This window comes from Ochotona princeps, chromosome 2 (assembly GCF_030435755.1).
Source record: "Ochotona princeps isolate mOchPri1 chromosome 2, mOchPri1.hap1, whole genome shotgun sequence".
In the NCBI taxonomy this organism is placed as follows: Eukaryota; Metazoa; Chordata; class Mammalia; order Lagomorpha; family Ochotonidae; genus Ochotona; species Ochotona princeps.
This window is the reverse complement of record NC_080833.1, coordinates 111223419-111235539: the sequence shown is the minus strand read 5'-3', so window position 1 is coordinate 111235539 and position 12121 is coordinate 111223419. Positions and strand designations below refer to the sequence as shown.

General features: G+C 39.3%; 1 protein-coding gene across 1 annotated transcript in view; it reads left to right on the top strand.

Annotated features, from left to right (window-relative positions):
* The window catches only part of FCRL5 (Fc receptor like 5), a 40437-nt gene that overhangs the window by 20843 nt on the left and 7473 nt on the right, over positions 1-12121 (top strand). Inside the window, exons 9-10 of the mRNA XM_058660476.1 lie at positions 5623-5901; positions 8748-9026. Coding sequence (XP_058516459.1) covers positions 5623-5901; positions 8748-9026 — 558 coding nt within the window. The remainder of the gene's footprint in view (positions 1-5622; positions 5902-8747; positions 9027-12121) is intronic.

The window sequence follows — 12121 nt, the reverse complement described above, 5'->3', positions numbered from 1 at the left end:
ATGGGCACAAGTCTTTGTTCAGGTTGTCCAACTCCATTCCAGTTCACTGTATGTGACCTGAGAAAGTGGTAGAGGATGACTCAAAGCTCTGGGATTTTGCACTCACTTGAAGACCTGGAGGAAGCTCCCAGGTCCTGGCTCAGCTCTAGCCATTGCAGACATTTGGAGAGTGAACCAGCAGATAGAAGTTCTTTCTCTCTGTCTCTCCTTCTCTCTGTAAATCTGATCTGCCTTTCCAGTAAAAATAATTAAATCTTAAAAAAAAAAAAAGAAAATGATATGTTGGTGTCCTCCAACTATTGGTATATAATAGAAGTCTATTTCCCTATGTCTCCTTTTAGCTTTAATAATAATTCTAGGTCCCCTAGAATTATTTATACTTTATTTTATTTATTTATATTTTATTACATATACATATGCGTGTGTCCCTTTATTTTGTTGAATTGATTCCTTTGTCACTGTACAGTGACTTTCCTTGTCTCTTCTGAAGATTTTCAGCTTGAAGTCTACTTTGTCTAGTAAAATTATAGCTACTCCTAAAAGCTTTCATTTTCCATTTGTATATCTTTTATGAAAGATGTACTTATTTTTGTTGGAAAGGCAGATTTTTTAAAAAAGATTTATTCATTTTATTACAGCCAGATATACACAGAGGAGAGACAGAGAGGAAGATCTTCCATCCGATGATTCACTCCCCAAGTGAGCCGCAACGGCCGATGCGCGCCGATCCGAAGCTGGGAACCTGGAACCTCTTCCGGGTCTCCCACGTGGGTGCAGGGTCCCAAAGTATTGGGACGTCTTCAACTGCTTTCCCAGGCCACAAGCTGGGAGCTGGATGGGAAGTGGAGCTGCCGGGATTAGAACTGGTGCCCATATGGGATCCCAGGGCTTTCAAGGCGAGGACTTTAGCCGCTAGGCCACGCCGCCGGGCCTGGAAAGGCAGATTTTACAGAGAGAGGGTGGGATAGAAAAATCTTTCATTTTCTGGTTCCTCCCCAAATGGCAGCAATGGCCTGAGTTGAGCGGATCAAAAGCCAGGAACCTAGAGCTTCTGCCGTGTGGGTGCAGGGTCCCAAGGCACTGGCCCATCCCAGTGGTCCTGAGGCTGCTTTCCTAGGTAACTAATCAGGGAGCTGGATTGGAAGTGGAGCAGCTGACATACGAAGTAGTGCCCATATGGGATACCTGTGCATGGAGGTGGAGAATCAGTCAGTTGAACCAATTCATCCGCCACCTGTATATCTTTTTTAATATTATTTATTTACTTTTTCCTCTTCCAAACCATCTGAATCTTATTGTTGAAATGAGTGTCTTGCTGGTGGTGTACTGCTGAATCTTGGTTTTTATCCATTTAACCAGTATATATCTTTTGACTGGAAATTTTTATCTGTTAACATTCAAGATTATTACTAATAAGCAAAGAGGAATTTCTATTAATTTGGCAATTTCCTTCTGGTTGTTTTGTGTGTATATTCTTTCCTCCTTTTTTACTGCTCATATTCAAAACTGAGCAGTTTCTGTAATGATAGAATTTAAATCTCGTTCTCTTTTTTTGAATCTGCTGTATTATTGCATTTTTTACTTTCACATGTTTTCATAATAGTGACCATCATCCTATTATTTTAGAGTAATATTTCTTCTGCATTTTCAGGATAGGCTTAGCTTGTGATGGTGTATTCATTTAGTTTATGCTGGGCATGAGAAGACTATTTCTCCTTCAGTTTTGAAGGCTAACATTGAAGGGTGTGAACATTCTTGCTTGTCAGTTATTTTCTTTCTGAAGTTTGAGCTTATCACCTTGTTCCATTTTCCTGATCTTTAAATGCCCATTGAAAAGTCTGATGTTAGTCTAGTGCGGATTCTCTTACATGCAATTTAATATTTTTCCTGTGCTGTTTTAAATATTTAGAAACAGTTCTTTCTCCTGAGCTTTTGACAGTTTGATCACAACACATCTCATGAAGGATCTTTCTGTTGAATTTATTAAAGATCCTCTGACCCTCCTGAGCCTGGATGTCCAAATATTTCCTAAAATTTGTAAAGTTTACTAAAATCATTTCCAGGGAAGTTTTTCTACTGAATACACCTTTTGAACCTACCAGCAGCCCTGAGATTACTGCAGTACACACTCACAGTGTTATATAGCATATACCAGACCCTGAGTATAATTTCATTCATTGCAGGATAAAATTGTAAGCAAAAATGATTCAAAATGTAGACTTTGCATAGATGCATTTAAGTTATAAAAAGAAACAGAAATACACATATACATATATCTTTTAAAGAGTATTCCAGGGGCTGTCGTGGAATAGTGCGTCAAGCTGCCACCTTAATGCCAGCATCATGTAAGGGCACAGGATAGAATCCCAGATGCTCCACTCCTATGCAACTTCCTGTTATTGGCCTGGGGAAAACTGCAGACGGCCCAAATACTCAGGCCCTTCCCACCCACATGATAGACTCAGATGAAGCTCCTGATTCTTGATTCTGGCCTGGTCCAGCCTTGGAAATTTGCAACCACCTTGGAAGTGAACCAGCACATGGACTCTCTCTCTTTCTTTCTCTCCTCTCTCTCTTTGCTCACCCCTCCCTCTCTCTCTCTGTACTCTGACTTTCAAATACATACATAGATCTTTTAAAAATATGACAGAAAATATAAAATTTTATACATAATGGAATATCACTAAGCCATAAAACAGTGAAATTTCAACATTTGTAACAAAATGGATGGAACTGAAGATCATTTATGATAACTGAAATAAGCCAGACACAGAAAGACAAATATCACGTTTTCTTTTATATGTAGGAATCAATATATGGAAGCTTAAAATGGAGTGGTTGTCATGTTACTTGGTATACAGATAATTATACATTTTGTTTTCACTTTGTTACACTATGTGACAGTATGCCCTTCTTTCCTCAGTTTATGAGCATTCTCATGAATCCCACACTTGTAACATTAGCATCCTGTTTTCAAGAAAAAGTTAGTACTTTTGTGTATGCATGCATGTCTATATATGAGATGAATATGGCAAAGTATTAAAATTTCTAGTTCTTAATATTTAAAAGTAAATATAAAAAGCATATACAACAATGTTATGTAGGATAAAAGTACGAGTATTTACCAATTTACTTATTTCATGAATTAGAAAACAAATTTAAGTCTACTTTACTGTGTCTTGTCCAAATTTTCACTACTACATACACAGAATTTGAACTCATGCTCAGAGCTCTTGATTTAAGGCCCAAAGTTAATTTTACTACAAAGCAATAGCATCTTTATTACAGATGCATTATATTTTCCACTATACATTTTGGAAGGTTTGAGCACATTAATAATGGCAAAACTACTACGATTGCTTAGTTTCTTTTTCTTAATTTTGTTATTTCTTTTAAAATTATTTTTATTGGAAATGCAGATTTACAAAGAAGAGGAAAGACAAAGAGAAAAGATCTTCTATCAGATCTCCCCGAGTGGCCACAATGGCCAGGGTTGAGTTGATGCAAAGTCAGGAGCCAGGAGCTTATTCTGGGTCTTCCACATGGGTGTAGCACCCCAAGGCTTTAGGTATCCTCTTCTTTCCCAGACCACAGACGGACTGGAACAGAAGTGGAGCACCCCAGACACAAACCAGAGCCCATACGGGATCCCAGCGCATGCAAGGCGAGGATTTAGCCGCTGAGCCATCATGTTGGGTCCAATTTTGCTATTTCTTAAAATCCACAGCTGTTTATGCTCTGTAATGTGTAATGGGCTTCTATAATCATGACATCATAAAAGATGTTTAAAAAGGAAGAAGAAGAAAAATCACTTTAGGAAAAGAAAAAAAAGCTCATGTTCTTGTGACTATTTCCAATATAATTAAAGAAAGCATGGATCACATGTAAAGTGCAAGAAGCAATTTAAAATACTCGGAGAAGAGATAAGATATTCAGAAAAGATTTTTAAAATTCTAATAAATTCAAGAGAAAAAATAATAAAATCATTTTAGAATTGAAATATAAATTTCAAGCAATAATAATGGAATGGGTATCTTTGAAAACGGTTAATTGAATGAAGAATCAGTTTGAGAAAATAATGCAGAATACAAAGTAGAAAGGCAGTAAGTAAGTATGAAGAAGGAGATTTGACTATGGAGATCTACTACATATGGATAATTAAGAGGCCTTAATTAAGAGAAAAAAGTTGTAAACCACTTATATAGTTTTTGAAACACAGGCTAGTCAACTGTGATAATTGTGGTTACAGAATAGAAAGTAACTATTGTTACACTGAAAATGTAAGAAAAAAATGTATCAGAGAAAAAACAAATCAGTTGATCAGAAGAAGTGGAAGTAAAGAACAGCTATTTCCCATGACTGCTGTTCTGATGATGGGAAATGGAAAAAAATAAGTAACCAACAGTTTTTTAAAAATGAACAGATTTCAATTCTTCCATTTTATAAATCAGTTACTAACACTTTATTGACAGTAACCCATCATGAATAAATTATCAAAGTTTCATGGACATTCCACTGGTAGTGTGTAGGATTACATAGGACAAAATAAGTGAATTGTGCAAATGGGACAACTATAGACAGTAAAACTGCAAAAAGACAATAAATCATTAAAGTAAGGAAAATGAGAAAACAGAAATTCTCATATATAATATTAGTATAAGCATAAATTGATCCATTCATCCTGGTATTACATATATTTATTAAAAATATTCACTTATCCTAGAAAGCCCATTTCTGAGAATTTATCCTAAGCAATTCATGTACAAATGTAGAGTTGTTTTCAAAGCAACATTATCCAAACCTTGAAAAATAGCAATAGTCTCATTATTAAAGATTTGCTTGAATGTTTTCATGGCAAATCCCTGCAGTGAAATACTTTGTGATTATAAAAAAAATTCAAAGTTATTAAGTTGTAATTTTAAGAAATTTCACTTTATGAAAATTAGAGCTGAAGGCTCAATGCAATGGTTCAACTGGCTAATCCTGCACCTTCAAGTGCTGGGATCCCATATAAGCACTGGTTTGTGTCTCAGCTACTCCACTTCCCATCCAGCTTTCTGCTTATGGCATGGGAAGGCAGTAGAAGATAGCCCAAGGCCTTGGGACACCACACCTGCCTGGGAGCTCTTGCAGAAGCTCCTGGCCCCTGGCTTCAGAAACGTTCAGCTACTTCCGTTACAGCCACTTGTATAGAATCAGTGGATGGAAGATCTTTCTATCACTTCTTCTCTCTGTAAAATGCAGTTCCAACAAAAAATAAATAAATCTTTAAAAATTAGACCTGGATAAAAATTATTTTTAAGTGAGTCATAGAGATTTTAAGTAATGACGTAGAAAATAATCACAATATTTTGCTAAGGGAAAAAGCAGATTGTAGACCAGTGTGTGTATTATATTGCCACATATGTGAGTTGATTATGTGTTCATGTGAGTTAGTGTATTTATGCTTAGAAAAGATCTAGACAGTTTTACCAAATACTCAAGACATCGTTGACAAGTATAGACCTTTATATATGTTTACTTTGCATAATTCTGTATCATTTGATTGTGTGTGTGCATGTGTAAATGAGGAGCTATTTTATAAAAAAGAAACTCATGTCAATTAACTCTTTGCTCCCTCAGTTCCAGTGTCTCGCCCAGTCCTCACTCTCAGGGCTCCCAGAATGCAGGCTGTAGTGGGGGACGTGCTGGAGCTGCACTGTGATGCCTCCAGAGGGTCTCCCCCAATCCTGTATGAATTTTATCATGAAGATGTTTTACTGGGGAGCCACTCAGCCCCCACAGGAGGAGGAGCATCCTTCAACCTCTCCCTGTCTGCAGAACATTCTGGAAACTACTCCTGCAAGGCTAACAATGATGTAGCAACTGAGCACAGTGACACCATGTCATTCACTGTTACAGGTGAGTTGATTCTTTGACTAACAGCTCAAGGGATGCGTTATCTCCTCCAACCTTCCCCAACAGGCAGCCCTGTTTCCTTTACAATTTGATATATGATGATTGGAACTCTGTTTCCTTTACAGTTTGATATATGATGTTATGACATGTCTTCTGCCTACGTGACTTCTATCTGGAAGCTTCAAATTCTACATGTTCAGAAACTTGTACCTTTGTTTCTCTCCATGAATTTTTCTTTATGGCAACACTCTTTGTCCACAATGACCAAAATTCCCCCAACAAAGAATACAATTTTCAAAATACGAACTATATCCTGGTCAATAGTGATCAGTAAGAAAGCTATGAAGTTATTATGTCTCACCTCAGAAGATAATGTGATCACAGTTTTATATCAGTCATTAAAAACGCAAGCACATTCTCTTATTGGCTCACAAATTTCTCTCTAGCTTCTCCTGCCCTTGTCCCAGTGTGGCTTAGAGTCCCTCTGAGGAACCTCCCAACATGATTCTCCTGCCTTCTTACATGTTCCTGTCCATTCAGCAATATCCTTGTTTCCCATTTGTCCTTGTCAGCTGAACTCCCGGCTGTGTCCACTCTAAATGAAGGCTTTGGTATCTTATTCTCTATCTGACATTCTGCCGTCACTATGAATCATATCCACAGGTGTGGCCCACTCAGTACCTTGCCCTATCCTCTTCTCTGCATACACACATACACATTTCCCACATACACACACACACACACACACACACACACAAGCACACACCATTGCATCTCCAAAATGAGTTTTAAGCACCTGCTATCTGAGCAGTCTCCCATCCTTCTTCTTGTTTCAAGTCCTTCTATCACCATTATTCATATATCTATGGAAATTCCAGTTTGTTACCACTTCTACGTCCTCCCTAATCCAATGTCACCCTCAACTTCTACCACCAAACTTAAGTCTTTTTCTGTATTCATAAATTAATTCAACTCTTGTCTTTCTATGGTGTGGATGGAGGACTTTTCTGCCCCCACATGTAGTGAGCCCCTCCACCTAATCCCTAGATCCCACTTTTCATATATTCTCATAAACTCTTGCTATCCTTTTATCTCCTCTTACCTCCGACATCTCTTGTTGACTACTTTCCTTCAGCATTGACATGCTACAGTGCTTCCATATCTAAAAAAATCTGCTTTACCAAATCCCACTTATGCCTCCACCCTAGATTCCACCATAGCTAAACTTTCAGAAACAGCTTCCCAAGTCTGCTCCATTCCCTCATTACTTGCTAGGTACTAATTCATTACGTTCTTCTGACCTCTTACTCAAAGCAGTTCTTAAATAGGCTACACAAAACCTCCATGGCTTTAAATCCAACAGTCTGTTTTCACAACTTGTCTTATTTCTCCTTTTTAAAATCTCACATGCTGTGGTAAGCATTTCTTCCTTCTCAGAACACTCTCTTCCTTAATTTTAACAAACTTCTCCTCTTGCAGTTCTTCCCTCTCTCTGACCACTCCTTCTCAGTCTTATTTTTCCTAACCTCTTCTGTTATATTTTTTTAAGCACTACTATGTTCAAGAACTGAGGGCTGTGCCCTTTATCTTCTCTTTTCTTGGAGATCCTCAGAATGCTATCCATAAGTGCTCTGCACATCTGCAAATAATGACTTCTACACTTCTGTCTCTAAATGAGACCTCTCATCTGAGCACCTGCACACACCTCACCTGCACTCAAATATCTCAAAAGCTCATGACTCCTCATGGTCAGTCAACTACTAAGTCTAATTTGTTACTTCGTAAACATTTTGTGAATCTCTTTCTATCTCCACCACTGCTATCCAGGTCAAATTTAACATTATTTATAATTAACACAATTCTACTTAACTACTCACTTCTGCCCCAGTTAGGGTCATTTTACACAAGAAGATCAGAAGTCTTTTAAACGAAAGCATTGGGTCAACCTCACACCCCTGAATGGTAGATTTATAGACTTTGTATTGCTCCATGAAAGGTCAGAATCTCCAGCACAGCTAATGAGTCTCTACCCAGCGTCCAGCCTCCTGTTTTGTGACCAATTCAGACTCTTTGAGTGATGCTGCCACCCTGTTTCAGTAGTTCATCAGGGCCAGCTTCTTCCCAGTTCAGGGCTCTTACATATACCAGATCTTCCGTCATGTGGTTAATTTCATATGTCACTTTATGAGGATACTCCTTCCAACTGGTATATGCTAGATTAAGTCCCAATGATGTACATTCCATTGCACCCTGTCCTTTGCTTTCTTTTATCAGTTACTGACACTTGAGTTCCATGTTTGTATTCCTGTTTAATTGCTGCCCTGTCATCCATTTTAGGTTCTGAGCTCCATGAGAGCAAAGACTACAGCTTTCTCTCCATTGAATCTCCATCAGGGTCTCACAACCTACTTACTACCCTATTACTGTTCAATGAATGAACACAATAAGCAAACAGATTCGTCAGTACTTGTTCTGTAGTGGGCTTCACTTCTGAATTGCCTCCCTGGTTATGTATAAGCTGACTGCCTCGTATTCTTCAAGTTCTATTCACTAATTTCTCACATTCCTCAGTTCTCCTTTGACTTCTGACATGTCCAGGTTTCAGTGTAATCTTTGTTTTCAGATTTGTCAAACATACTTGAGTTTGCATTTCCCAGTGCTCCAAATATGTGTAGTATTACATGTATGCTATTGTTTTCTGAAAACTGATGAAGTTACTCCCGAGTTATGAATAATGTCAGAAGAGTCTTAAAGACTGTGAAAAAGCATGTTCCCTGCTTGAAACGACTTTTATTAGGAGGAATATATTCCAGCGAAAGGATCTGATGATTGTTTTCCCTCTTCTTCAGTTCCAGTGTCTCGCCCTGTCCTCATCTTGAGAATCCTTGGGGCCCAGGCTGTGGTGGGGGATGTCATGGAACTGCACTGTGAGACCCTCACAGGTTCACCTCCAATCCTGTACCAATTTTATCATGAGAATGTCACCCTTGGGAGCAGTTCAACCCTCTATGGAGGAGAAGCATCACTAAACCTCTCCCTGACCTCAGAACATTCTGGAAACTACTCCTGTGAGGCCAGAAATATGCTGGGAGCCCAGCACAGTAATACAGTGACACTCAGCGTTACAGGTGAGTTGATCCTGCCCACCACCAGCACAATCAAGAATTGAAAATGGAAATATAGAGTTTTTCAGGGTTATGTGTTGGCATAGAACCCACACATCCCTCCTATCAATAGCACTTAAAGACTGGGTCCTTCCTATAGTAGCTTTAAGGAACCTTGACTTTCCCAGCTCACAGGTCAACTAGTCTTCTTAAATGCGATAAAATCTCAATGAAAATGTAATGGTAGGGGAGCTTTCTCTGGTCCTTGCCTGGTTCTGACTTTGGGTCCCCACCCTCTCTCGCAATGACCATCAGGATCGCTCCAACAACCCCTCAAAACAAACAAACAAACAAACAAACAAACAAACAAACAAAAATCTAGAATAGATTGACAGAGAACAACAAGGAAAGCTTAGACAGGAAACGGTCAGAGTGGATGCACTTATACCTCACTAGGTAGGACGCAAAGATTAGTTACTCCTCACTAGGGTATTGAAGATTTCTCTGCACACCCCTCCTAAAACTGTTCACCTAAACTGTTGACACATTTCTTATTAGAGTTACAGAGTTAGACTACCTGAAAAACAGCCAGGTTCAGCAAAATCATGCTTCAACGCTATAAACTGCTAAATACTAAAATTAAAATAGACACGAGAGAGCTAAATAGTAATCTATAGCCATTTTAAGGTGTATAGAACCCGGTTGTGTATAAACTTACAATTGAAATGTCAATGAATAAGTCACAGGATATGATTCAGAACTTGCATTCTTTTTTTTTTAACATATTGGTTACTCAATACCATGTCAATTAACTCAATAACATTATAAATTGTTACTGATGTTATGTCGGGGCTTTTAATTGATTGGGATGATATCTGCCGGCTCTACCTTCAGACCAGAGATGGTCTCCCCAAGAAACCGTTGAACTTATCTGAACAGTAAGATGCTGGATTTTATGCTTGGTAGATGCTTGCAATGAAACAGTCTTAACTGAATCTGAACTGTGGTGATGCAACAAGGTGGAGGAATCCACCATGGGGGGAGGGTTTGGGGAGGGGAGGGGAATCCCAGTGCCTATAAAACTGTGTCACGTATTGCAATGTAACCAATAAAAAACCCACAAAATGTAATGGTGTTTTTAGACCATAAACTATCTCCTTTTTATTATTTAAAAGGCAGAGAAACACACAAGGATGTGCCATCTGCTACTTTACTCCCCTAGGAGCTAGGCCAGGTTGAAGCTGGCAGACTGGAACTCAGTCAGGATCTCCCACATGGGTGGCAGGGACTCAGGTACCTGAGTCATCGCCTGCTGCCTTCAGGATGTGCCTCAACGGGAAGCAGCACTGGAAAGCAGAATCAGAATCGAAACTTGGGCACTCCAAATGCTTACCCTAGACTATATTCTGATCTGAAATTATGATACTGAAAGGAAACCAGAAACTTCTAAAAGATTACAACATTCCTTGTCTGATTTCTTCTCATTGACTTCCAATAAGCTTCTCTTGAGCTTCTTTTATTACCATAGAGTTAATATTCCTTATATTTCTACAGCATCCCATATAAATAGTAGCTGTGTGTCTAGCCTTCCAGGGGAGATGCTGAAATATCTTAAAGCAAGGAATCAAGTTTCCAGGCGAGAAATCTAGAGCAGGGTGTTATGGAATAGAAATCGAATTCTCAAAGCTGTCTTTTGTTCTCTTGCCTTGAAGTGTAATAACCAACAGAAAATGAGTTTTGCTTCTATTTTTAAAAGGCCCTAAATAAAACAAAAACTCCAAACACTTGCTTAGAGAAGGTGCTAGACCAAGCTCCTAAGAACAAGCAGTATGACTTTGGCCAAGCATCTTGTCCTATATTAACTTAAATTTCCTCACTCACACTGGATAAATAAGACAAGATGAAGATCACAGTCTTCCCTTGCTGTAGAATTCTTTTTTAAAAAGAGCTATTTATTTATTTGAAAACCAAAGTTATAACAAGAAAAAGAGAAGGACACAGTGAGTGAGAGAAAAAGAGAGAGATCTGCCTGCTATTGATTTATTTCCTAAATGGCCATAATGGTAAAAAAAAAAAAAAAAAAAAAGGTGGGGCGGGCAGACCAATGCCAGGATCAGGAACTTCTCCAAAGCCTCCCTTGTGAGTGATAGGAGCCTAGGCATTTAAGACATCATTATTTGCCTTCCCAGGCACATTAGCAGGGAGCTGGATCAGAAATGGGGCAGCCACGACTCAAATTACCTCCCATATAGGATCTGGTGCTGCAGGCTGTTGGTGCTGATCTGGTGCTGACATGCTATACCAAGTGTCGGTTACCCTGCCTTAGAATTCAGTGATTTGGGGCCCAGCGGCATGGCCTAGCGGCTAAAGTCCTCGCCTTGAACGCACCGGGATCCCATATGGACGCCGGTTCTAATCCCGGCAGCTCCACTTGCCATCAAGCTCCCTGCTTGTGGCCTGGGAAAGCAGTTGAGGACAGCCCAAAGCCTTGGGTTCCTGCACCCTTGTGAGAGACCTGGAGGAGGTTCCAGGTTCCTGGCTTCGGATCGGCGCAGCACCGGCTGTTGCGCTCACTTGGGGAGTGAATCATTGGATGAAAGATCTTCCTCTTTGTCTCTCCTCCTCTATGTATATCTGCCTTTTCAATAAAAATTAAAAAATTTTTAAAATCTAAAAAAAAAAAAAGAATTCTGTGATTTGGACAAACAGAATATGAAGGAAATGTGCGAAGGAAGAACTTACTATCTCTGTTCCTGGGATACATCCCAGAGATGCGAGAGATTGTGAAACACTATAAGCATCAGGAAGACATGGACTCCTTTTCCTAGTTTCCCATGGGCCAGTTCAATGACCAAGTTCAATCAGCAATGCTAGCCCAGGATCCAGAATCTCTCCTAAGTAGCCTGTGTGATCATTCCTTTCACATCCAGAGGTGACTTGATTTCTGATCGTGTTTTTTCCACTCGGCCAACTCATGGTTCTCCCCTCCATCAACAGCATCTGCCTCATCCAGTTTTCCTCTAAGAGTCACAGGAACTATTGTTACTTGTGTTCAACAACTACTTCTTAAGATTCCCCCATTGAGGCATGTGTCAGTGACCAAGTGTTGCTCCCTTCTC